General features: G+C 40.6%; 1 protein-coding gene across 2 annotated transcripts in view; it reads right to left on the bottom strand.

The window, feature by feature from the left end:
- Positions 1-750: 750 nt before the first annotated feature.
- Positions 751-24470, bottom strand: part of SAXO1 (stabilizer of axonemal microtubules 1) — a 39919-nt gene continuing 16199 nt past the window's right edge. Inside the window, exons 3-5 of one of the 2 annotated variants that reach the window (XM_072126532.1) lie at positions 13360-13536; positions 11868-12070; positions 751-1817 (exon numbers count right to left, since the gene is read on the bottom strand). In XM_072126532.1, the coding sequence (XP_071982633.1) occupies positions 886-1817; positions 11868-12070; positions 13360-13536 (1312 nt within the window). In that variant the 3' untranslated portion in view covers positions 751-885. The remainder of the gene's footprint in view (positions 1818-11867; positions 12071-13359; positions 13537-24470) is intronic. The other variant, XM_072126533.1, reaches the window with a different exon arrangement.

Raw genomic sequence — 24470 nt, 5'->3', positions numbered from 1 at the left:
TGAGATAAATTACCAAAGAAGCAGATGGGAAAAAGACAAGCAAAAATTAGCAGTTTTTAACCCCTTCACGCCAAGGCCCTTTTTAATTTTTGCATTTTCATTTTTCACTCCCTACCTTCAAAAATCCATAACTTTTTTATTTTTACACATAAAGAGCTCTGTGATGGCTTGTTTTCTGTGTAACAAATTGCACTTCATAGTGATATTATTTAATATTCCATGCCGTGTACTGGGAAGTGGGAACAAAAATTGCAAATGCAGTGAAAATAGTGATAAAAGCATTTGCGCCGTATTCGTGTGGGCATGGATTTTACAGCTTTCACTGTGCGCCCCAAATAAAATGCCTACTTCATTCTTTGGCCCTGTACAATCACAGGGATATCAAATTTGTATCGGTTTTATAATGTTTTCATACATTTACAAAAATTAAAAAAGGAGGTCTACAAAAAAAGCAGCTTATAGCTGTGGCTGTTGGAAGCAGAGGATAGGTTCAGAGTTGGCCCAGTGCTTTATGAAGCTACAGAAATTTTAGATAAAAACATTTACTGTTTTGCTAAATGTTACTAAAGTGAAAACTATGTATAGGAAAGGGTTATTGTTAAATCTGAGAGATTTGGCTGGCATTATTCTACATTAGAGCAATGACTAACATATGGCAACAGCAACAATTTGTTTCTCTATGTTGTTCATGTGAGTGTAAGAGAAGCCTAAAGCTAGTAACCGATCTCCAGGAAAAACAAGGATTTTGGCTGGTAGAAGAAAGTTTATTTCAGCCGTACTTATGCTATAGCGTCCAATTCTCTGGGTGACATAAAGCTATTTTCCTGTGGAGAACCTTCTGCAGATAGTAGGACTGCTTCTGCATTATTAATACAAGCTTATTTTTTATTTTTCTGACTGTAATTTGTATTGCTTGTGTCCAAGTGAGTCTGTCTTTAGGTAAACATACCCTGGAAGATTTTTATAAGAAGCAGGACAAATCTGAACTGGTTTTGGGGTGTAGCTGAGACTGTAAATAGTTTGCGCGTCCATAGGTGTCAATGGCATACATCTTTTGTTAACTGGTTTAAAAGACACAATGGGACTCAGGGGGTAAGGGACATAGTCATGTCTAGCAGTTGTTGTGTCCTCAAAAGAGCCTACTGGAAGGCCAAGATTTAACTGAGGCTTTATAGGAGAAGCCCTCTTGCACTGCCATGGTTTGAAGTCTTGACTCATGGTTGATCTTGCTTCAAAATATTTAGAACATTTGTAGTATTGTTGGACTGGCTTGCATGAGAGTTGTGGCTGAAGAATGTGTGGTATGTAGTCATTTTGAGTAGTTGAAATAAAGTCCATTTTATCTGACGGCTTCTTGTATGCAAGGGACTTCTTTTTAAAACGTGGTGACAGTGACCAAATTTGGTATTTGTCCTGAAATTCAGTCAGGCTACTGAAAGGTATTTCTGAGTCTGTTAGGCAGTATCTGGGTTTTAATGATGTTGCTGCTTTTCCTGGTAAACCTTTATAGTCTTGGTGGTTAGTAGTTAGGCAATCAAATGGGTCTTGGTTGGGATTATACTTTTCCTTCTTCTGTATTTGTATTCTTTCTATGTGGTATGGCACATAATCTATTCTATAATTTGTTGTATAGTTTAAGGGTGCTACAGACCCCCTATACACTTGTAGCGGTTTACAGGATGGTGTTGATTTAATTGGCAAGTAATGAAAATGATCTTGAAATGTGGATTTCATGTCAAACTTTTCCTTTGGTGGATGGTAAGTATTGGTTCGTCTCATGGAGGGCCTTTTAGAAAAATTCCATAATTGGTAATCACCTGCAACAGAGACGTTTACCTAATATTAGTATCAAACCAATAAATATGATGATTAATATGACTGCTACAATGGTTTTATTCTCACATTGTGAGTTTTTTTCTTTCTTATACCATGACTCACATTGCTGGGGAGGCATTTATTATGGCCTTTCAAACGGACAACTGGCAGTGGTTTTTTTTTCATCTCTGCGACTCTTGCACCTGAATTTATGAAGTGTTGGCGACATAATATTGGTGTTTTCCAACACTCTTGATGAGGGTTAAGATGTGTGAGCAAGACCAAATTCACTTTGCTCCTGGCAGTTTTGCAACCTGTTCAACTACTACTTCAAACAGAGTTTTTTTCCTTTAAGTTAGCTGATTATCCTCCAGCAGAATCGGATGCATTGGGTCTGAATAAACAGCTGCCAAAAATGTATTTTCTAAATACATCGTTTCACTGATGCAGCAGTATCATTGCAATTAACCTTCCTCTTTGGGACATGATTGTAAAGGAACATAGTTACACACACAGGTACCTACCACACCAAGGTAGGTTATGAAATAGCATTCCCTATTTTAGCTGAAATCTTACCCATTTATCTACAAAAATAATCTCCTCTGAAGTCCATGTGAAAAAGCAGTAAGAAGAGTCCAAGTCTTAGGTTCTATCGAAGCAAGCTTTTGAAGTCATATTAAAGAAACTCATTTTCAGATATAATCAAGCTTGTAATTCTGTTAGTTACAGAACTGGACATATGGGAAGTCAAAGACATAGTTGGAAATGTTAGACACAGATAAAGATCCAGTTTTCTTTAACTATTTGATGCTAAAAGCAAGATATAGGATACTATATGTACTATAGAATTTGAGATAGGGGCATCTGAAGTGACGCTCTCCCTGAAGCCTATAAAACATGACGATGGAGGAAATATTTTATAGGTGAATGGGTGAGAGAATTCAAGAGAGTACACTTCATAACCTACCTATTGGTGCTAGTAGTTTAGTGGGGTAAAAGAGGTGAAACCCCATTTTCCAAAACACTGTTCATTTGCTTGAGGAAGGTTCCAGCCACTAGAATCATTTACTTGTGGTAAATAGATCACAGCAATGTTTTCAATTTAAATTGTTTCTTTTTGATGATATATATATATATATATATATATATATATATATATACTTTCTATGAAAGATAAATTACGCTGGAGTAAGAGATAGAAATGTTTTTTTACTCCAATTCTGATGCTACAGCCCTGCATAGTAAGCATACTTTCAGAGAAGTTTTAATAACCATTGTGCTATTTAGACTTTCCATTGTCATATGGGTTCTCCTTGGCTGGACCCTGACTTCACCCATCTGACAGTAAAGATTTGAAAATTATGACATTGATTGCACAGGGCATGGTGGGGGCTAAAGAGATAATGCCAGCTATGCTAGAACCAGTGGAGAACCACATATTAAAGAATTGGTTGGTATATGTGGTGCAAGTTCCCCTTTAACAGGGCTGGTGAGTTGCAGCAATAGTTTATGGCAGTGAAATTGAAGAATTGGAAGAAATGTACTGACTTTCGACTCCAGCTTAAAACATATATGTAACAAAATATCTCATTAATATTATACAATTAATTCAACTTTCATGGAAAGTTTAGAAATATGAATCAGAAAGATATTTTATCTTAAATCAATATAAGGCCCTCATTTTTTTAAAGGTTTCTGATTATCATCAGGATACTCCAAAGCACAAAAACTTAAAGGCATATTTACTTACCCTTTGTATACAGTGCAAACATAGACTAGGTCGGGGTAGTAAGAGCTCTCCTTACAGTATCTTGGCCAACAAAGGGCGCCTTGCAGGCATGCAATAACTTACAGACGTTGATACTGCACAGGTGGATTCTGGGAAATGTGCAAATACATTCTCTAGGATAGCATGGGATGAAAAAGTCATGTTTGATTGTATTAACATGCGTGTGTGTACAAATATGTATATATATATCTGTAAAGAAAAAAATATATCTGCTTACAATGTAGCTAACAAGCAATGTTTTCCTATCCTGGAAAATGTAAGTAGCCTTAAAATGTACCAGATTTATTACAGTCACTAATGCTGAATGATAAATGTGTTGCATCTGTACACATATTTGGCTAGGTTTATTAAAAAAAATGCTAACATTTCGGCTCTCAATGTCACATCACTGTCAAGTTATAACCCTGGTCTCCTTAGCTACAATGCGTTATCATTCTGTCCTATGGTAGAAAATGAGCAAGAATTGTCAGTGTTCCCCCTCAATTTCCACTGCCAGGCTGAGCTTGAATGGCAGGTTTCTCCCCATAGGCAAATAGGGCTAACAACTGAATGTGTGCCTTAAAATATTCTGAAAATTAGGAGACATGCCCTAAGGTTTTATTTGCAGAAATTTAAGTCAAAATTACTCAAATCCAAGTAAGCTAAAGCTTTGTAAAGATTTTGGCTTTTTACAGTGTAGCAATAATGAGCATAAACTGAAAATAAATATACACTCAGTAGTTAGAAACCTGGCAAAGCATAAAGGTTTATTTTACTCATGTTTTTCACATTTTGAGCCATACTTTATTGTGGTTACATGTAAATTCCAGTTTCTTTGTTTAGGGTCTAACACTTTTTCACGTAATATAAATTATTCTTGAAAGCCATTAAAACAGATGCAGATGTGGGATGCTGACTCAGTGGTTTTACGATTAAAAATCTTATTATCAAACTACAATATGCTCATTATCTTATTATCATACTGTTCCAGGTAACTGTTAAGGAGAACATTGTTTGTTTAGGAAAACATGTTACCATGATTACAATACTACATGTATTGCTATTACATTTTTTTGCTATACCATCCATGCATCACCTACAGTAAATTTTAGGATCTGGAAGATTCACAGATTTGCGATTCAGTAAATCATTGTTTCTATGTAAGAAAACTGTCATAGCAGCCATAAAATTTGCAATTGCTAACGAACTTGGCCTTGTGCGTGGCCAGTGAGGGAGTGGGCCTGCATGGGGAAGATCATCAAAATATACACCTCAGCTGCTGCAGAACATGATAATGCACATCTGCTACAGAACCTCATAATATAATCCTCAGTTGTTGATTTATAAATGCTATACATTGCTGCTGATTTTAGTCCAGTATGGATGGACCTTGTTCTCATAGATGTCAGATCCTGATCATTTATAAAGTGTCATAACAGGGCTAATAGGTTCTGTTATATTTTTTGTTATGGAAGAGAATAACAGAAATTGTATAAAAGGTCTTCTTCATTCCCCATAGTGTTAGGGTCTCCATTCACCCTTCATTCTCCATAGTGTTACATGTATGGGGTTTCCTTCTGTAATTTTTCTGTTATTTACAGCAGAAGAATGGGCTGCAGCTCTTTTCTACTTTAAATAATGTGAGATGTGCTCCACCCTCTGACTGCTGGAGTGAAAAGAGATGAGTGGGAGCGCATGTTAATATATAAATAAATAATATAATATATAATAAATATATAAATATGCAAGCAAATCTGATAGAAAGTTCACTGTATCCCCCAGTCTCATCTCGTGGACTTCAAGTATAGAATCAGGCTGGTAATGTTAGGGCAAGCAAGTTTCATTATTATAGGATGTCTGGCAGGACAAACTGCTGATACAGCAGGAGAGTAGGGAGCAGCCGGGGGAAACAATAAGCTAGTCTCTAGTCACACGCTCGCCCCTACTACAAGGACCAGGCAGCAGACCACTGCATTGTATCACTGTGCCCCATGAGATTCTTAATCACAGATAATTGAAGCCAGCCTACCTTTAAAGGAAAAGTCAGTATTGTGTCGAGCACTTTGATGCTTTACAGATATACCTTTCCTGTTTTCTTTCAATCTTTTATTTAAGACAATATCCATTTTTATTTTTATGCAAATTGGCATCTTGGTGCATCAGTGATGTACACAGGAGGAGGTGGGACAGCACAGGCTACTGGGATGTGGAGAAGCCTTTGCTCCCACAGCGCCGTGAGGCTCCTCCTTGCCCAAGCAGCCTCTGCGAAAAATGTGCATATTAGTTAATGTTTAGATCAGGTTAGGAAGTATTAAAGGATTAGGGAAAATAGTTTAGGGCTTAGGATGTTAGGAGAAACCTACCATCTGATCTTCCATAATAGATAGATTCCTGATGGTAGGTTTCCCTTAAAGACGGAAGCATGGAGGAGTTGACAATCCCTTTACCTGGTGGTACCCACAATAGTAATCTCTCTCACTGTTATGATATTTCCTGTTTCAGCAAAGGGTACGTCACAATCTTTAGATATGCTTTATGGCAGGGGTCCCCAAACTTTTTACATAGGGGGCCGTTCACTGTCCCCCTCAGACCGTTGGAGGGCCGGACTAAAGTTTTTTAAAAAATAGCGGTATATGTGACCGCATCCGTAATGCACTGGTACCCCCCTCAATTAATTATTTAATGTACTGCACCCCCTTGTGAACTATTTTATACATTACAATATTTTATATATTACAATTAATTATTAAATATACTGGGACCCCTCTCCATTAATTATTGAATATGCCCCCCCCCCATTAATTATTAGACTGCCCCTCATAATTAATAATTTCCTATACCCCCACCATTAATTATTTCCTATGCTGCCCCCACCATTAATTATTTCCTGTGCTGCCCCCACATTAATTATTTCCTATGCTGCCCCCACCATTAATTATTTCCTATGCTGCCCCACACCATTAATTATTTCCTATGCTGCCCCTCATCATTTTTTCCTATGTTGGCCCCACCATTAATTATTTCCTATGCTACCCCTCATAATTAATTATTTCCTATACTGCCCCTCATAATTAATTATTTCTGATTCTGCCCATCATAATTAATTATTTCCTATGCTGCCCCTCACAATTAATTATTTCCTATGCTGCCTCTCATAATTAATTATTTCCTATGCTGCCCCTCACAATTGTTTCCTATGCTGCCCCCCACCATTAATTGTTTCCTATACTGCTCCTCATAATTAATTATTTCCCATACTTACCCTCATAATTAATTATTTCCTATGCTGCCCCTCATAATTAATTATTTCCTATACTGCCTCTCATAATTAATTATTTCCTATGCTGCCCCCCACCATTAATTATTTCTTATACTGCCCCTCATAATAATTATTTCCTATGCTGCCCCTCATAAGTAATTATTTCCTAAGCTGTCCTGCATAATTAATTATTTCCTAATCTGCCCCTCATAACTAACTATTGCCCCCCAGTCGCCACAATAAAAACCCTGTACTTACCTAAGTCTTCTATCTTCCTGCCGGGGCCCGGGCAGGAAAGGGTGTGTGGCCGCGTGATTACGTCATTGCGCGGCCGCGCAGCCTAGTTCATGAACTTCTGGCCACATCGCTCCAGTAATAGTGCTCGAGCGGCCGTTTCCGGCCGTACCGAGCACTATACAGTGACGGGCAGGAGCTTCCTGTCCGGACAGACGGAGGCTCCTCCCCGTCTGTGGAAGGCCGTGGGAGCCCGGCGCCAGCGCGCCAAGCGTCGGGGGCCGGATCGAAATGGTCCGCAGGCCGCATGTGGCCCGCGGGCCGTAGTTTGGGGAACCCTGCTATATGATTTTATTTCCATGAGTTATTTTAACAGGTTCCATTATACATAGTGCTGTACAATTTCAAATTTGGTAATAAATGACATTTAATGATATACAGCTCCTGGGAGAACACATGAATGCATTTTCCTTTATTTCATTCAAGATTTATTGAATTTCCCTAAATCTTAATTTAGCTACATGCTTATATTTTCCAGTGGATCACATCTTGAACGTATTACTTCATTGAAATAAGATGATATAAACATTGCATATTACTTTGGGCAAGCATGCTGCCACTAGTACTCATGTCATATAATCCCTTCCTAGAGATAGAAAAGCCTAATTTCTTTTAGCCCTCCTTTAGCCTGTGCGCAGAATCATCCTTGTAACATTATAAAGCAATCTGCTCTACAATCTTCATCCATGTATAGTGAACCTGTGGCATTCCCAAAAGAACCAGAATTAGGGCAATTAATTTCACATACAGTGACATTTCTTATAGCGGATCTGTATATCATGAGTCATTGCACATTACAATCAAAATAGATCAATGTCTCACAATCCACAAAACAAAGTACTTTGTGGCCAAAATCTGGTGGGGGCCCATTGAATGTAGCCCAGGCAGGGAACAGCAATCGTTATTTACTGCTCCCCAGAAATAACTATATACAGCCTCCCTAGTAATCACTATATACAGCACCCAGGATTCACTATATACAGCTCCTCAGAAATCACTATATACAGCCCAAAGTGATCACTATATACAGCTACCCCAGCAATCACTATCTACAGCTCTCCCAGCAACCTCTATATACAGCTCCCAGTAATCACTATATACATCCCCCAGAAATCACTATATACAGCTCCCCAGCAATCACTATATACAGCTCCCCCAGCAATTACTATATACAGCTCCCCCAGCAACCACTATATACAGTTCCCCCAGCAATCACTGTATAGAGCCCCCCAGCAATCACTGTATACATCCCCCCAGCAACCACTATATACATCTCCACCAGCAAACACTATATACAGCTTCCCCAGCAATCACTATATACAGCTCCCCAGCAATCACTGTATACATCTCCACCAGCAACCACTATATACAGCCCCCAGCAACTACTATAAACAGCTCAACCAGCAATCACTATATACAGCTCCCCCAGCAATTACTATATACAGCTCCCCCAGCAACCGCTATATACAGTTCCCCCAGCAATCACTGTATATAGCCCCCCAGCAATCACTGTATACATCTCCACCAGCAAACACTATATACAGCTTCCCCAGCAATCACTATATACAGCTCCCCAGCAATCACTGTATACATCTCCACCAGCAACCACTATATACAGCCCCCAGCAACTACTATAAACAGCTCAACCAGCAATCACTGTATACGGCTCCCCCACAATCACTGTATACAGCTCCCAGTAATCACTATATACAGCTTCCCAGCAATCACTATATACAGCCGCCCTGCAATAACTATATACAGCTCCTCCAGAAATCACTATATACAGCTCCCCCAGCAACCACTATAGACAGCCCCCATCAACCACTATAAACAGCTCCCCCAGCAACCACTATATAGCAACCCCAGCAACCACTATAGACAGCCCCCCAGGAACCACTATATACAGCTCCCCCAGCAATCACTATATGCAGCCCCCCAGTGACCACTATATACAGCCCCCAGGAACCACTTTATACAACTCCCAGTAATCACTATATACAGCTTCCCAGAAATCACTATATACAGCCCCCCCAACACTGTATACAGCCCCTCAGCAACCACTATATACAACTCCCAGCAATCACTATATACAGCCCCCCATCAATCCCTATATACAGCTCCACTAGCAATCACTGTATACAGCTCCCCCACAATCACTGTATACAGCTCCCCCACAATCACTGTATACAGCTCCCAGAAATCACTATATACAGCTCCCAGCAATCACTATATACAGCTCCCCGCAATAACTGTATACAGCTACCAGTAATCTCTGCATACAGCTCCCAGTAATGATTATATACAGCCCCCACAGCAATCAATATATAAAATGCCCCCACAGTAACCACTATATACAGCTCCCAGAGCAATCACTATATACAGCCCTCCAGCAATCACTATAAACAACTCCCCCAGCAATCACTATATACAGCTCCCCCAGGAATCACAATATATACAGCTCCCCAGCAATCACTATATACAGCTCCCCCGCATTCAATGTATTCAGCTCCCAGTAATCACTGTATACAGCTTCCAGTAATCACTATATAAAGCCCCCCAGCAATCACTATATACAGCCCCCAGCAATCACTATATACAACTCCCCCAGCAATCACTATATAGAGCTCCCAGTAATCACTAGATACAGCTCCCCCCGCAATCACTATATACAGCCCCCAGCAATCACTAAATAGCAGCTCCCCCAGCAATCACTATAAACAGCTTTCCCAGCAATCACTGTTTACAGTCCCCCAGCAATAACCATATACAGTTCCCAGAAATCACTATATACAGCCCCTAAGCTCTTTTTTTGGGAAAAACAAGTAAGCAGAGATGCCTCCCTGCTTCATCAACTTCTTGACTCCCAGCAACTTTGGGGTCGACTTCCACATCCGCCTCGCTTGGCTCCGGCTTTCCAGAAGCCGCTCCAGTCTCTGGCTTTCCCAGAAGCCACTCCAGAGTCTCCGGCTTTCCCAGAAGCCTCTCCAGAGTCTCCTGGTTTCCCAGAAGCCTCTCCAGAGTCTCCGGCTTTCCAGAAGCCGCTCCAGTCTCTGGCTTTCCCAGAAGCCTCTCCAGAGTCTCCGGCTTTCCAGAAGCCGCTCCAGTCTCTGGCTTTCCCAGAAGCCACTCTAGAGGCTCCAGCTTTCCAAGAGCCGCTCCAGCCTCCACAGCTTCCCAAAGCTGTTCCAGCTTTCCAAGAGCCGCTCAGTGCTGCTCTGGCTTCCCAAGAGCCACTTCAGCCTATGGCTTTCCCAGAAGCCACTCCAGAGTCTCTGGCTTTCCCAGAAGCCTCTCCAGAGTCTCCTGGTTTCCCAGAAGCCTCTCCAGAGTCTACGGCTTTCCAGAAGCCGCTCCAGTCTCCGGCTTTCCCAGAAGCCTCTCCAGAGTGACCAGCTTTCCCAGAAGCCTCTCCAGAGTCTCCAGCTTTCCCTGAAGCCTCTCCAGAGTCTCCGGCTTTCCAGAAGCAGCTCCAGTCTCTGGCTTTCCCAGAAGCCTCTCCAGAGTGACCAGCTTTCCCAGAAGCCTCTCCAGAGTCTCCAGCTTTCCCTGAAGCCTCTCCAGAGTCTCCGGCTTTCCCAGAAGCCACTCCAGGAGCCGCTCCAACCTCCGCAGCTTCCCAAGAGCCGCTCCTGCCTTCGCAGCTTCCCAGTGCTGCTCCGGCTTCCCAAAAGCCACTTCAGCTTCCGACCGTAGTGCTTGCAGAGGAGTCTATGCAAGTTAGCAGAGTAAGTCTCTCGGCCAAAGCAAACTCCAGACATCTCAAGGATATCCTCAGCTTGTTCCCTGTCAGGTCCAAGCACCTCATCGGGGTTTGTCCTGTTTCTGCTTTCATCCTCATGTCCCATCACCAAGATGAATTGTAGAAGGTGAAAGAAGAGGCTGAAGAAGAAGAGAAGAGGGGCCCTAAAGGGAGGGCTTCTGGCACGGCTGCTCCTGCAATCCATGTCACGGATTGCGGGTACACCTGTGCTCCGCTGTGTGCCGTGTCCCCATCCCTCAGCCCGGACTTATCTCTCCTGGCTCCTGATGCTGCCTTGGTCACGTCCAGGCACCTGTGGAACGACCTGGTGCCACCCCGCCACAGCAAGGCCATTCCGCTTTGCGGCGGGCTCTGGTGAAGACGAGGGCGCCACTTAGACTCCGGTCCCAGGTTGCAGCTAGTACCATCTCTACATCTCCCGTGGTGGTCCAGAGGGTACACTGGCCCACATACTCCTCCCTCCCGACCCCTCCCTCCCGACTTTTAGTTCTGTTGTCTGTGTGACCGTTACAGATGGAACACACTCACAGATCATTAATTCATGGATTCGGAAAATTTGATGAGTTTTAAAAGTGTGATGGATATGTTCATCTAAAGCCCAATATGTAGGACTACGTGTTTTACTGTACTATGTTAATCTTGAGACCTGTCCTATTGCCTGCAATGGTATAGTACTGTTGTGAATTCCCAATTCAGCCTATCGTGTAATACAATCAGTTTATCCAATCGGGTTTGTTTCTTTGTTACTTAATGTTACCAAAAAATCACCAACAGCGTCTGAGAGCAAAACTGTTCTAGTTGCTCATGGCAGCTTTATTAAAAATTTGAGCACTGATTAGTTGTCATAGGCAATTAGAATAGTTTTATTTTCATAGACTGATGAAAAATTTCCCCCATTCTACCCTTGGATATTACTTCCCAACAAGTTTAGTGGCTCAAGGAAGAGGGAATTGTTCTAGGGCCAACATTACCTTGATATGTAGATATTACATCCATCTTGTCTCGGCAGGGCTGTCTATATTGGTGAGGTCTGTATGCAACTGATGGTCTTAATGGATGTGGTCTATAGTCTTGCTTGTAGATAGTGTTCATGTCCATACACTCTTTATTAGTTTCATACTTGCTGCATAGTTTGGGTTTTCGATGGAATGCCATATGAGGCACATAATCTGATCTATAAAAATATGATAAAGTCCTTATTAGCCATTTTGTCTTTTATATTGTATAGTATATTGTATTGGAGAAGACATTTTTATTATTAAATATTGATGTGTGGGAAAACATGAATGAACGTTATATGATTTATTGCTTCAAATGCTTAAATTAGTTGTCCTTTTATAATAACTTTATTAATGTATCTTTGTAATGACATATGAAGGTCATTGAGGCATGCTCATTGTTTGGTTTCACCAGTATGTCTGTCAATGATCCATACTGGAGAACCACAGTCTACAAATTGTAGTTGAGCACAGATCATACTTGCAGTGAGTGTGAGGGTAAGGACTAGGCATTCCCAAAACACCAGATCATCCGGCATTTTGATTTTGGTAGACTAAATAAATCTGTCCACTGGTTATCAGAGTTTTTTATGATGAATTATTGAGATGCTACTATTCCTCAAACATGGGTGAAAGACATTATACCATATTCATCATTGCAAACCAGTGGCCTTCAAAGTTAGTGTCTTATTTGTATGAGCGTGGCAGACACGTTTCCAAAGCTTTTATAAGCAACTATATTTAGGATTTTAAAGGTTTTTTTGTGCATCTCATAAAAAATGTTATATTGCTTTTCCATTAGTGGTAAAAGCCTCCGCAAATCTAGAGAGTATTGGCTAACAGTCATTGTTTAGTGCTGTTCTGTGCCGGATCAAAATGTGATGGCAAAGCCGAGAAACCATTATATGATAAGAAAATAAATACATTTTGGAGATAATTTCCTGATTTATTTTATTGATTATCTGTGTTTTAATAGTATTCTAACCTTACAGTTAAGTGTAAAAAAGTTTCCTATTCATAGTTGATACAAAACTGGTGCATTTATCATGAAGCCCTAGCGTGCCAACACTTTTTGATGTAGCACATTCAGTTTAGAGTAACACCCCTATGTGTCATCAACTATTGGGAGAAAACTCCCTTTCTAGACAGTAAATACAATGTATAAATATATAGCACAATGTTATTGTCATTTATTAGATATTAAGAATTTCAATCATAAAGTAACACCAGTACGTCCCTTTGCCTCATAAATGGGTGCGACCTTGAAATAACAAATGTATGCATCATACTATGACAGCTGCTACAAAACATACTTACAGCTCCAGAGCCCTAGAGAAATCTTATTTACTCTTAATCATACATATGTGCATATATTTGCCAGATCTGTTGTGTTAACATGCCAGAATGAGTCTCCTTGTGGGCCAACAAACAGTTCTGTAATATAAAACCAATTACTATATCTAACCTGAAAGTGGACACACATTCCATCTCTATTGGAGATTTCTGATAGACATCTTTTGGTTTGTATGAGTCCTTTGGCTGATGATGGTGTGCAAGGTATTTATCTGTGTATTCAGATATCATGTTACACTTTACATGCTTGTCGTATAGTCCAGAGGCACGCCGAGGACAATGATGACCTCTGTATAAAAGATGGAGAAAAAAATGGTTAAAACATTTTTTACTGATGCGAATGAAAAGCCATATAATATGTGTCTAAGATGAACAGATCATGGGCTTGCATTTTGTATTGAAATGCATTGCTTATATCATGTGAAAATGACACTCATCTACATAGGGTTGTATAAAGATATTAAGGCAGAACTGCTCCCTTCCAAACCCCCTATAACTTTACCTGCTCATGGTTTATATTGTAGATCATCTCTAGTAAAGGAATTATTAATGTTTTGTAAAGTTGGAGTGTTGGAAAATAGCAATATTGTGGTGGCGACACTTTATAAATTAACGTGCAAGAGGCACAGAAAGGAAAAAACAAAGAAACAATGCCAGTTTTCCGTTTGAAAGGACATAATAAATGACCCCCTATATGTTTGTAGCAACTGTTTTTATTTATAGTCCAATGGTAGATAATCTATCCTACTGTTTTGTATGTGCCACATTCAGATGTTGCTAATTTCCAACATAAGCGAGCATTTTTCTACCTGGGTGTTCACATATATGGTGAGGTCTTTGCTGAGTGGTAAAGATAAAGAGGAAGACACTTCAAGTAAACATTTGTTAAATAAAATCCTAAACCATTAAAAGCGCCCAAGGGCATTAAACTGAGCGTAATCTGTGAATACAATCATGATGGAATGACGTCTTAGTACAAGAAATGATTTCTCTCCTTACAATGTATGTGGACAGGGCCCTTGTCAAAGATACATAAGGGAATCAAAGAAAAGTCATGGTTTCTGTGAGATTACGTGGAGCAATGTGAAAGCTAAAGAGCTTACCTCATTTTACTATTCCCTCAAGCCATATAAATATTTGTACAACAATTATGTGATTCTTGGGTGCTGAAGTCACAGCCAGAGATTTCTCCACATATAATTGGGCACTATCCGTTCTTCAAACTTTGCATAAATTAGTGAATTGTTTTTCTCTATAATTTCAGAAAGTTCTTGCCCTCCCTGTTTCCTCAACTAATCAGTCACATGAAAGGGGTTGTCTACTATCAGCAACTTATTTGTAACTTTGTGTCATTAAAAGTCATAGCATTTTCCAATATACTTTCTGTATCCATTCCTCTTTCTAGACCTCCTTGCTGTCCTGCTATTGAAAGCTTCCAGTGGACAGAAATGTGTCTATGGTCATGTGATGACACAGGTGCACAAGCTTTTAGTATCACAGAGAGTAATCAGATCTGTATAATACTAACAGCTCGTGCACCTGTTTGACATCACATGACCATGGACAGATTTCCATCCTGGGAATAAACACAGAAGCTTTCTATAGCAGGACAGCAAGCAGAGATCTAAAAAACTGTGAGGAATTGATACAGAAAGTACATTGGAAAATTGCATAACATTTGATTACACAAATAATATCAATTATTTGCAGAAAGTGAAAAACCCATTTAAATGTATAGCTAAATCCACCAGACAGATTATTACATCAATGCAGTAACCATAGATGTCTATACAGGTAGGTGGGGGGGAGAGGAGGAGGTACATTAAAAGAGATTGTGCACAGACAAGATAAAAAGACCTTGCATGTCTATCTCAGCCCACTGCTGGCCTCACAGCTAGATTACTCAATACTGTTGTAAAATATCCTCAATGCTGCTACTGCATATCTTTGTGTAAGAGAGGTTTATATGGGTAGGGGGAACAGGATCCCCATTCTTTCTATTTATTGTGCATAGGAGATTTGATAGTAGATAGATTTCACTCATCTGGGAGCTGATAAAATAAAGTGCCTACATAGACAGAAAACAGGTGATAAACGCAGGAGACAAGTCATGAAATGGGCAAATATTTGTTTCCTTTCTGTACACTGTAAGCAGAAAGCAGGCAAAGTGTTGAATGGTAGGTTCATGCCACCGATACTTCTACTCTCGGTATCATAAATACAACAGATATATTTAAATACTAGAAAAATCAAGCATGGTTAAACCAGGGACGCTTATTCATAGATCCAGGCATTGTGAGTGTGCTAATCTTCTTACACTTGTTACCGATAACCTCCTTCCTTCTAAAATCAACTTTTGGAATTATGCAAATGAGCATGAGGGGCTCTGGTAGGTGTTTCCAGAGCTATTCAGTGCAGCAGTGTCACAAGTTGTTACAAAGAACAGAGCATGTCTCTCCTTCACTTGCTCCCTCCCTCCTCCCTCTGCTTGTGTAGCAGGAAATGCAGGGGGAGACCTGCTCTGCGCATTGTAACAGGAAGTGAAAAGACATCACTGAGGGGATCAGGAGACACCCATCAGAGCCACTAGATACCTGCTTCTGGATTCTTCGCATCCTGAAATATAGGGCTAATATATCTGTAAAATCCTCTTAGCTTTTCCTGAAGTTGGTGGGACTTCCTGGTGGTGACATCAGCTAAGGGCAGTGAGGCCAGAGCACTGAGGGTATTTGCGTGAACGTGAACAAACCTAGCCAATTAGGATACAGAATCAGTGTTACTGCTTGTACAGAGATCTAGTTCAGAGCAAGACAGGGAAGACACAGAGCTGACAGAACAGATCTCTATTGGCTGGACTGCTGGCTCTCTGCAATCCTTACTCTGAACTAGCAAGGGTTAACATACTTTGTTCCTTTCAACGGGAGCATATAACCTTACTACTCACTGTGCGTTTGTCTTGCTAGTTTTGTGGACTTTATCTTTGGGTTATTTGCTTGTCTCTCTTGTTATGTGCACACATTTCTGTGCAGGGGGGGGGGCTGTCTTTGTGGTTGTCCTCTATCACCTAGAATACACAGAGGCAAGCAGGCTGCGAGGCTGGGTTATACTGCCCTGTCTGTTGTCCCTTAGTCCAGTGTTTCCATTACAGGTGGCTTCCCATTGATTTCAGTTTTTCAAGAAAATGCCTGGCAGTGCCAGAAACTCATGTTATTTTTTTATGTAAGAAATACTCTTGCTAATTCAGGCATGTACTTTTCCTATGATGTTACAAATATATTGTAGATTTCATATTTTACACTTCATAACATACATTATAGGATCTGAATTATATTAGATAAAGGAGTCAAACTTGCCGATCTGTAGGGGTCTCAGTGATGGGGCCCCCATGGACCACAAGAATGGAAGTGATGACTATGGCAGTCCATTGTGCATGATGGAGACAACCAAGCCCCACACTCGTCTTTCTCCATCAGCTCCATAGAGATGAACGGGGCAGCCAGCCTATGCGCAATTGGCTGCTATGGTCTTCTAGGGTACAATGGGGTACAACACTCCCCCATTCTTGAGATCCGTGAGGGTCCCATCACCGAGACCTTGACCGATCAGCAAGTCAGCAAGGCACTATTCCGGGATAGGTTCTATCTTACTATCACCGGAGAACCCCTTCAATGTAAACCATAAAAACTTGGCATTTCCAAGTATTTCCTTGAAATATATTATTGTTACGGTACTTAAAAATATTCAAGGCATTGCAGTGTAAGATCTGGACCACCTTAGTGTCAATGAAACTGAATAAAACAATAGGAAGTGTAGAAAGTTGAAACCTACACATGTAACCTATCAACCCTTATCACTCTTCCAATAGGTGAGAATAATAATAAGAAAAATGAAAACACATTGTCAGTGGGTGTACAAGGAATGCAACACGCTTAGCCTGAGATGGAAAACATATTTGAAATAAACTCAAACAACATATCAGAAAAAGTCAACTGTTCCCTGGGGAAGGTCGACTTGTGGAGTGTTTGATTGCAGCTACACACAGGCTTTTAATATGAAACCTCTTGCAGGTTGATTATAATTCCCACAAAGCTCAAAAGCTTTCTTTCCACTCACATTCATGATGGTAATGTTACAATTTGGAGGCTAGAACTGGCTTTTAAGTTGGAACATTCTGAAATGTTCAAACATATGTCACAGAAATCTTCAATAACAGTGGGAAAAGACAAGGCAAAGGGTTTTCTGGTTTCATTGTAAGACACAGTGCACAAAGCAGTCAGTATCAGGTAGAAATATATAATGCAATCTTGTTTTCTCCATTTGGTCTTCCTCCAAATGACACAATGGCAAAATCTTTATCTTCTGAGCCGATGGGTTTCAAAGTCACTATAGAAGCTGTCACAAGTTACTGAAAATAAATCTGGAATGTGCAGAGTACATGTAACTGAGAGGAGGACACAGACTGTAATGTCACTTTCACTAACTGAGACTATGGGGTCACAAATAGGTCACTTTATCTTCTCATTGGACCATATCAGTTACTCAGAGATATACAGTATCCCGAGGAGTATAAACCAAGTTGTTGCAATGTAGCATGCTGGTTTCTAGGCACAGAAGGGTTTTTCAAGGTAGTATTTTGTAAAAATACAAAATTTTTCATGTGCAATTTTTGCCATACTCTAACAGCGCCATCTTTCATTTTTATGTATCAAACAGTGTTGCTCTAGAAGTACAAAAAGAAGAAATTCCAGTTCACCTTCCCCTTTGTTGGTTTGTAACCAGAGCACGGGCCACCCTGCTGTGAGGTTTATCAGGACAATATGAAGAAAATCCATGGTCCAGCTCAATGTGCGGCCATAGAACATGATTAAGGGCACTTCTGTGTCAGAAACGCAAAGACTTATTGGGACCATTATCTGTAGGCAACGAAAGATGTTTTAACCATGTAACGGAATAAAGATTTTTGGCTGCACATCAAGCTGTACCATGGATTTTCTTTATATATTGCTGCTCTGCTTTCCAGAACATTGCAAAAAAAATAACTAACTATACTTAAATATAAGGCTCATTTCACACTACCTATCCTTCCCTTCGTTCTTTCCCACCGTTAAAAAAGTAAAGAATAGAAGATTAACAGAGGATTACCGTGTTCATTAAAAATCTCATAGACATCAATGTAAATTTTATGTCATCTGTTATGTTCCATTTATGCAGGGATCCGTTATCCATGCGTTTTCTTAGATGTGTACTTGAGCCCATATTAATATATTCACACATTAGAGCCGATTCTCACACAAGAAAAACAGACTGTTTCATTTGTTTCATGCTTCTTGCTGGAAAACCACACCCAGTGATGCCTGTGATTGACAGCTCCATTTCTGATCCTGGGAAAGCTGGGTGTGTCTTTGTTCTCGTTTTGTCTACAGCTGCGGTTTGAGTGGACGGCTGAGCCAGTCAGTGCTGGGGGTAGTGTCCATTATGGCCTTATATTCTGCCCAATCTCTTCAATTGGTGCTGGTTATTTAGTCTCCTGTGTCCTCTAGTGCTCTTGCCATTTCGGTTCTTGCTATTCTGTGTATTGACTTCTGCTTTGCCTACTGACCATTCTATTTGCTTTACGATTCTGTACCTTTGCCGCCTTCTTGGTTTTGACCGGGTTTGTTTGACTCTGCTTGTCTGTATCTGTTGTCTGTCCCTCAGTAGCATTTCTCTGCTAGTGTGATCCCACTTTCCTGTCTCAGTCTTGTGTTGGTTTCTATGCACCAGAGTGAACACTGGTCTATACCTGTATTCCAGTTACCTGCCCGCTCTACCATCCAGCAGCTGCCAGACTAAGTAAGCCTTCTCTGTCATGTTGTAGGGCTGCTCAGGGGCTGTCAGTTAGGTTCCTGATAGTGGGTTCGCCCTTATCTGGGCAGTTTATCTGCTTTAGGCAGGGCCTTAGCCCGCAAGGATGTCGCAGGCCACCACTTACCTAGTTTGACAGCTAGCGCCAAGCCTTGTTGTGGTTGCGCGTTTGCTGAAAGGGTACTGACATTATCCTTGATAAATGGTTCAACCTAGCACATGCTCTACATTTTAACAGAATGAACACAAAGTTTGTTCAAAACGCAGCTATGTGAGTTGATCCATTAAAAAGTATTGCATTTATTTTGACTGTCTGCTATCTGTAAAAAAAAAAAGAAAAAAAAACTCTGCACACAGCTGTTGTGTGAATAAGTCTTAACAGTTCTTTTTAGAAACATGCAACATCCATGACTGGTTTTCTCCATTTAAAAATAGACGTGAATAGACCTGATGTGGTTAAAATGTGTAAGTGAGAACATTTTTAAATGTTTTGCGTTTTAGAATTAACCCACTATATGCTTTTATTGAATGATCGTTCCCTTAAATGTATTTATGCCATGGACTGGCTCTGGAAACAATATGAACTTTAATTGGCAGAGTTGCTTGTTATGGTAAGTCTTTGGATCCACTTGTCCATCACTTTACAGTATGCTAAGCAAAACATAGATGGAAAACATATTTGTGGGACCAAGGAAACTGGAATTGAAGTATCACACAGTTGTATTATAGGATCTCAGTTTGCATGACTGAAAAAATGAAATATATTTTATGTTATGTTTCCTTACATACCATTCTTAGAACAGGCATTCCACGGATTCCATAATACAAACATTCCTTGGAACAAGGTTTAGCACTGACATATTTGTCATCCATGAAATATCCCTGATAAATTCTCATTTCCCCTTATATTGTCAGAATACTAATTTCAGCTTACACTCACCGGCCACTTTATTAGGTATACCTGTCCAACTGCTCGTTAACACTTAATTTCTAATCAGCCAATCACATGGCGGCAACTCAGTGCATTTAGGCATGTAGACATGGTCAAGACAATCTCCTGCAGTTCAAACCGAGCATCAGTATGGGGAAGAAAGGTGATTTGAGTGCCTTTGAACGTGGCATGGTTGTTGGTGCCAGAAGGGCTGGTCTGAGTATTTCAGAAACTGCTGATCTACTGGGATTTTCACGCACAACCATCTCTAGGGTTTACAGAGAATGGTCCGAAAAAGAAAAAACATCCAGTGAGCGGCAGTTCTGTGGGCGGAAATGCCTTGTTGATGCCAGATGTCAGAGGAGAATGGGCAGACTGGTTCGAGCTGATAGAAAGGCAACAGTGACTCAAATCGCCACCCGTTACAACCAAGGTAGGCAAAAGAGCATCTCTGAATGCACAGTACGTCGAACTTTGAGGCAGATGGGCTACAGCAGCAGAAGACCACACCGGGTGCCACTCCTTTCAGCTAAGAACAGGAAACTGAGGCTACAATTTGCACAAGCTCATCGAAATTGGACAGTAGAAGATTGGAAAAACGTTGCCTGGTCTGATGAGTCTCGATTTCTGCTGCGACATTCGGATGGTAGGGTCAGAATTTGGCGTCAACAACATGAAACATGATCCATCCTGCCTTGTGTCAACGGTTCAGGCTGGTGGTGGTGGTGTCATGGTGTGGGGAATATTTTCTTGGCACTCTTTGGGCCCCTTGATACAACGCCACAGCCTACCTGAGTATTGTTGCTGACCATGTCCATCCCTTTATGACCACAATGTACCCTGTAACATCTGATGGCTACTTTCAGCAGGATAATGCGCCATGTCATAAAGCTGGAATCATCTCAGACTGGTTTCTTGAACATGACAATGAGGTCACTGGACTCAAATGGCCTCCACAGTCACCAGATCTCAATCCAATAGAGCATCTTTGGGATGTGGTGGAATGGGAGATTCGCATCATGGATGTGCAGCCGACAAATCTGCGGCAACTGTGTGATGCCATCATGTCAATATGGACCAAAATCTCTGAGGAGCTTCCAGCACCTTGTTGAATCTATGCCACGAAGAATTGAGGCAGTTCTGAAGGCAAAAGGGGGTCCAACCCGTTACTAGCATGGTGTACCTAATAAAGTGGCCAGCGAGTGTATATACAACTGTGGACACAATTGTTGGTAGCCTTCCTCTTACAAGGGTCACTGAAATAGCTTTAAACTTAAAAAAAGTAATTAGGGGAAATCAACAAATGGAAATCAGACTTGTCTTGCAAAATTGTTGTTCAAATTAAAAATCTAAATTAAGAAACTAATGAAATAAATGAATAATGTTGCCTTTAAGGTTATGTCATTAAAGGGAACCTGTAATTTTAGAAATTCCACTGCACTCCTGTTCCAGTATTTGATGGTGCCAAAATAGGGTCCCAACCCCGTATGCAAGTAAGGTAAGTACGATCTGATGAGTCTCCCTTCATATGAATATACAGTAGAGTGATGATTATTATGTCCAGAATGAGCCAACAATATTGGATTGCCACATGTGATTAATACCTACATGCACTAGATCTACAACAGGTCTCCCTTTATGTAAATATAAAGTGATGTATATTATGTCTATCATAAACCAACACCGTTTGATCACCAATGAAGATCTATATCTATGTAAACCAGATCTGTAACAGGTCCCCATCCGACGGTCTATCCACTTACAGCATTCAAACAGTGCCCAATTATCTCCCACAAGTAGAAGGTCATTTTTATACATATAATTTTATTCCTTTTTATCTTTCATTCCAGTTTCCTACAGTTGCAAGACAACAATTAATCCTGCATAATACTACTGCTGTATAACATGAGAAGTCTATAAAGAAGCTCCTCAATTTATATAGATACGGACTGCATTTGTGTATTTTCTATTCTCTACTTATTGTGTGAATATTTGACATTTATGAATTTCTGTGCATCTATTAATGATACTGTATATATTATCTACAGCATCTGAGGAAGGTCTTGTTGACCGAAACGTCATGCATATGTATTAAATTGGATTGAGTGCCATCTTCCATATCCTTACTAAAGGGAACCTGTCAGCAGAAACTGACCAAATAAAGCACTACTAGTATGTTGTCAAGCAGCTGAACACCTTCCAGATAATGTTTCTTTCATAACCCAGTGTGGTGGCATAATCCAAAAAATCTGCTTTGAAGTGAGATGTAAGTTGGTTATATAAAGTCAAAGAGGCAGAGATTTTAACACTGAAGTAAAGCTCTCTCTTCCTCAGAAAGACCCCTTTGCAGTAATTGATGGTCCTCAATATAGGGTATCACTAACCAGATCTCCTGAAGTTCGATACATAATATCAATCACAGAGGAGGAGGCATTGAGACTCCCCACTTAGAGTTCAACACTGAGGTCAAAGTTTTCTAGATTCCCCATAAGTTATTGTGAAGACCAGTTTAATTTTTTCATAGTTTTGTAAAATGTTTCTGTTGAACCACAGTTCAGATGTAATGTTTGATTTAAAATAACATTAAATTGTATTATTACTTTTGTCAGTTTCTGATTAGTTTATTGACCATTGTGGGACTATTCTGATCCCAACTCTCTGATACTTTGCACTGGCAGTGAGTGCTGGAGCAGGAGCTGGGATGTCTCATAATATTAGAGAAGAAGCTGGCCATAGAAAGGGAGGGGGGTAGAGAAAGATGGTGTCACTCTGAATCATTGTTGATGGTCAAAATATGTAGAGGCTGATACTAGTTTGCTCATCAGACTACCTGCACAAGCCACGAACCGTTGTTTACAGCATATGAGCATCGCACACCCACAAATGACGATAAAAATACTGTCCGAGATGCAAACTTGACTGGAAATAGGACCTGCTTTATCTCTAAGGCAGTTGGTTCATACAAGGGACTGTGGAATCGGCCAAGTGCACGAGCCCTTAGAAGTGAATGAAGACATGTGCTAGCCACTAAAAAAACAGATAGCATGTGTCCTAAATTTTACATCACGTTCAGGTAGACTTACCTGTAGTGATCTGTCAGCAATGATGATTACCAGGCAACTGATGCATCATTCACAGCAGGAATAGGAAGCACTCAGCAGTCTAAACCGATGAGCAGCACCCCCCGGAGACATCAGCATAAGCAGTGGGAGCCAACACTCTGCTTTTCTTCTTTCCAACTTGGTGACCGGCTGTGATCTTAACAGCCAGTTTGCGCCGGTTGACAGGATCTCACCCCTGTATAAATATGCTTAGATATACACACACTTTTTTATATACACGCACATCACTGGAGCATACAGCACAGAGGAAACTTCTGCTTCCACATGGAGTGGTTGGGATGCTTATATGTGTGAGTGTAAAGGGGCATGATAAAGGAACTATTGCAGCTTTTTGTGCCAACTTCCCTGGCTTGCTCCAGCTAGCACAGACCACTAAGTACAACCCAGCCTCCTGAGATATTCATACTAATCTAGTACAGTAGAAATTGAGTAGGTCACATGACCTTTCCACAGACAGGCTTCATGTTGAAGCCACCATAACCTTCTGATGGAGGAGTCACTTGGAACTACCATCTGAACTAGAGGACTAGTACTGTCATGTGCTGAGGGCAAGGTTGCACCATCCATGAGGCGAGTTGAGCCTCTTGCCTCAGGCAGCATCACCTGCAGCAAAATGTGGGGCCAAATCAGGGGCATATTCACCTGCTATAAATCGGAATCTGACCTACTCAATTAAAAAAATAACCTCATATATTATTACTGGATGGAATGGAGGAAGCTCGCCTCAAGCAACAAAGAGCTTAGATTCATCCCTGGCTTAGGGCACTCCCCTAAGGAACCACACATTTTGATGAGACAATCCCTTTCATACAAGCATTTTATTGCATTGTATTTTTACTTTACTTCCGAGGGGTCAGCTAGGCCAGTGAAATATAATACTGCTTGTCTTAAATGCTGGAAATAAAATTTAAACTACTAAAAATATAAGAAATGATACCAGTAAGTTATGTTATTTAGATTGACCTATTTATGAAAGCATGTCAAATCTCTGAATTTCAGAACCTGTAAAATAAAACCAAACATACAGTTTTGCAAGATTAAACAGAAAGAACATGGAAATCAAAATCGCTGCATCTAAATTCTAACTTTACGTGTATCACTGTTCCATTTCATGGGAGCAACCTTATTATACATCTTACAGGATTAAATGCCAGGACAAGAATACACCAGTGTATGATAAAGCCCGCCCCCCCTCTACTACAACGGATATGCAACGTCTCTGCCAATGCGCATGGCAGAGGAGTAGTTGCGAATAAGCCCTTTCACCTGCTCTTACTACAGGCCTCAGCTCTCACTACAGAGCTACGGGGTGTCAGTCCACCTTCA

Source organism: Engystomops pustulosus, chromosome 1 (genome assembly GCF_040894005.1).
Source record: "Engystomops pustulosus chromosome 1, aEngPut4.maternal, whole genome shotgun sequence".
In the NCBI taxonomy this organism is placed as follows: domain Eukaryota; kingdom Metazoa; phylum Chordata; class Amphibia; order Anura; family Leptodactylidae; genus Engystomops; species Engystomops pustulosus.
This window is presented reverse-complemented; position numbering and strand designations above follow the sequence as displayed.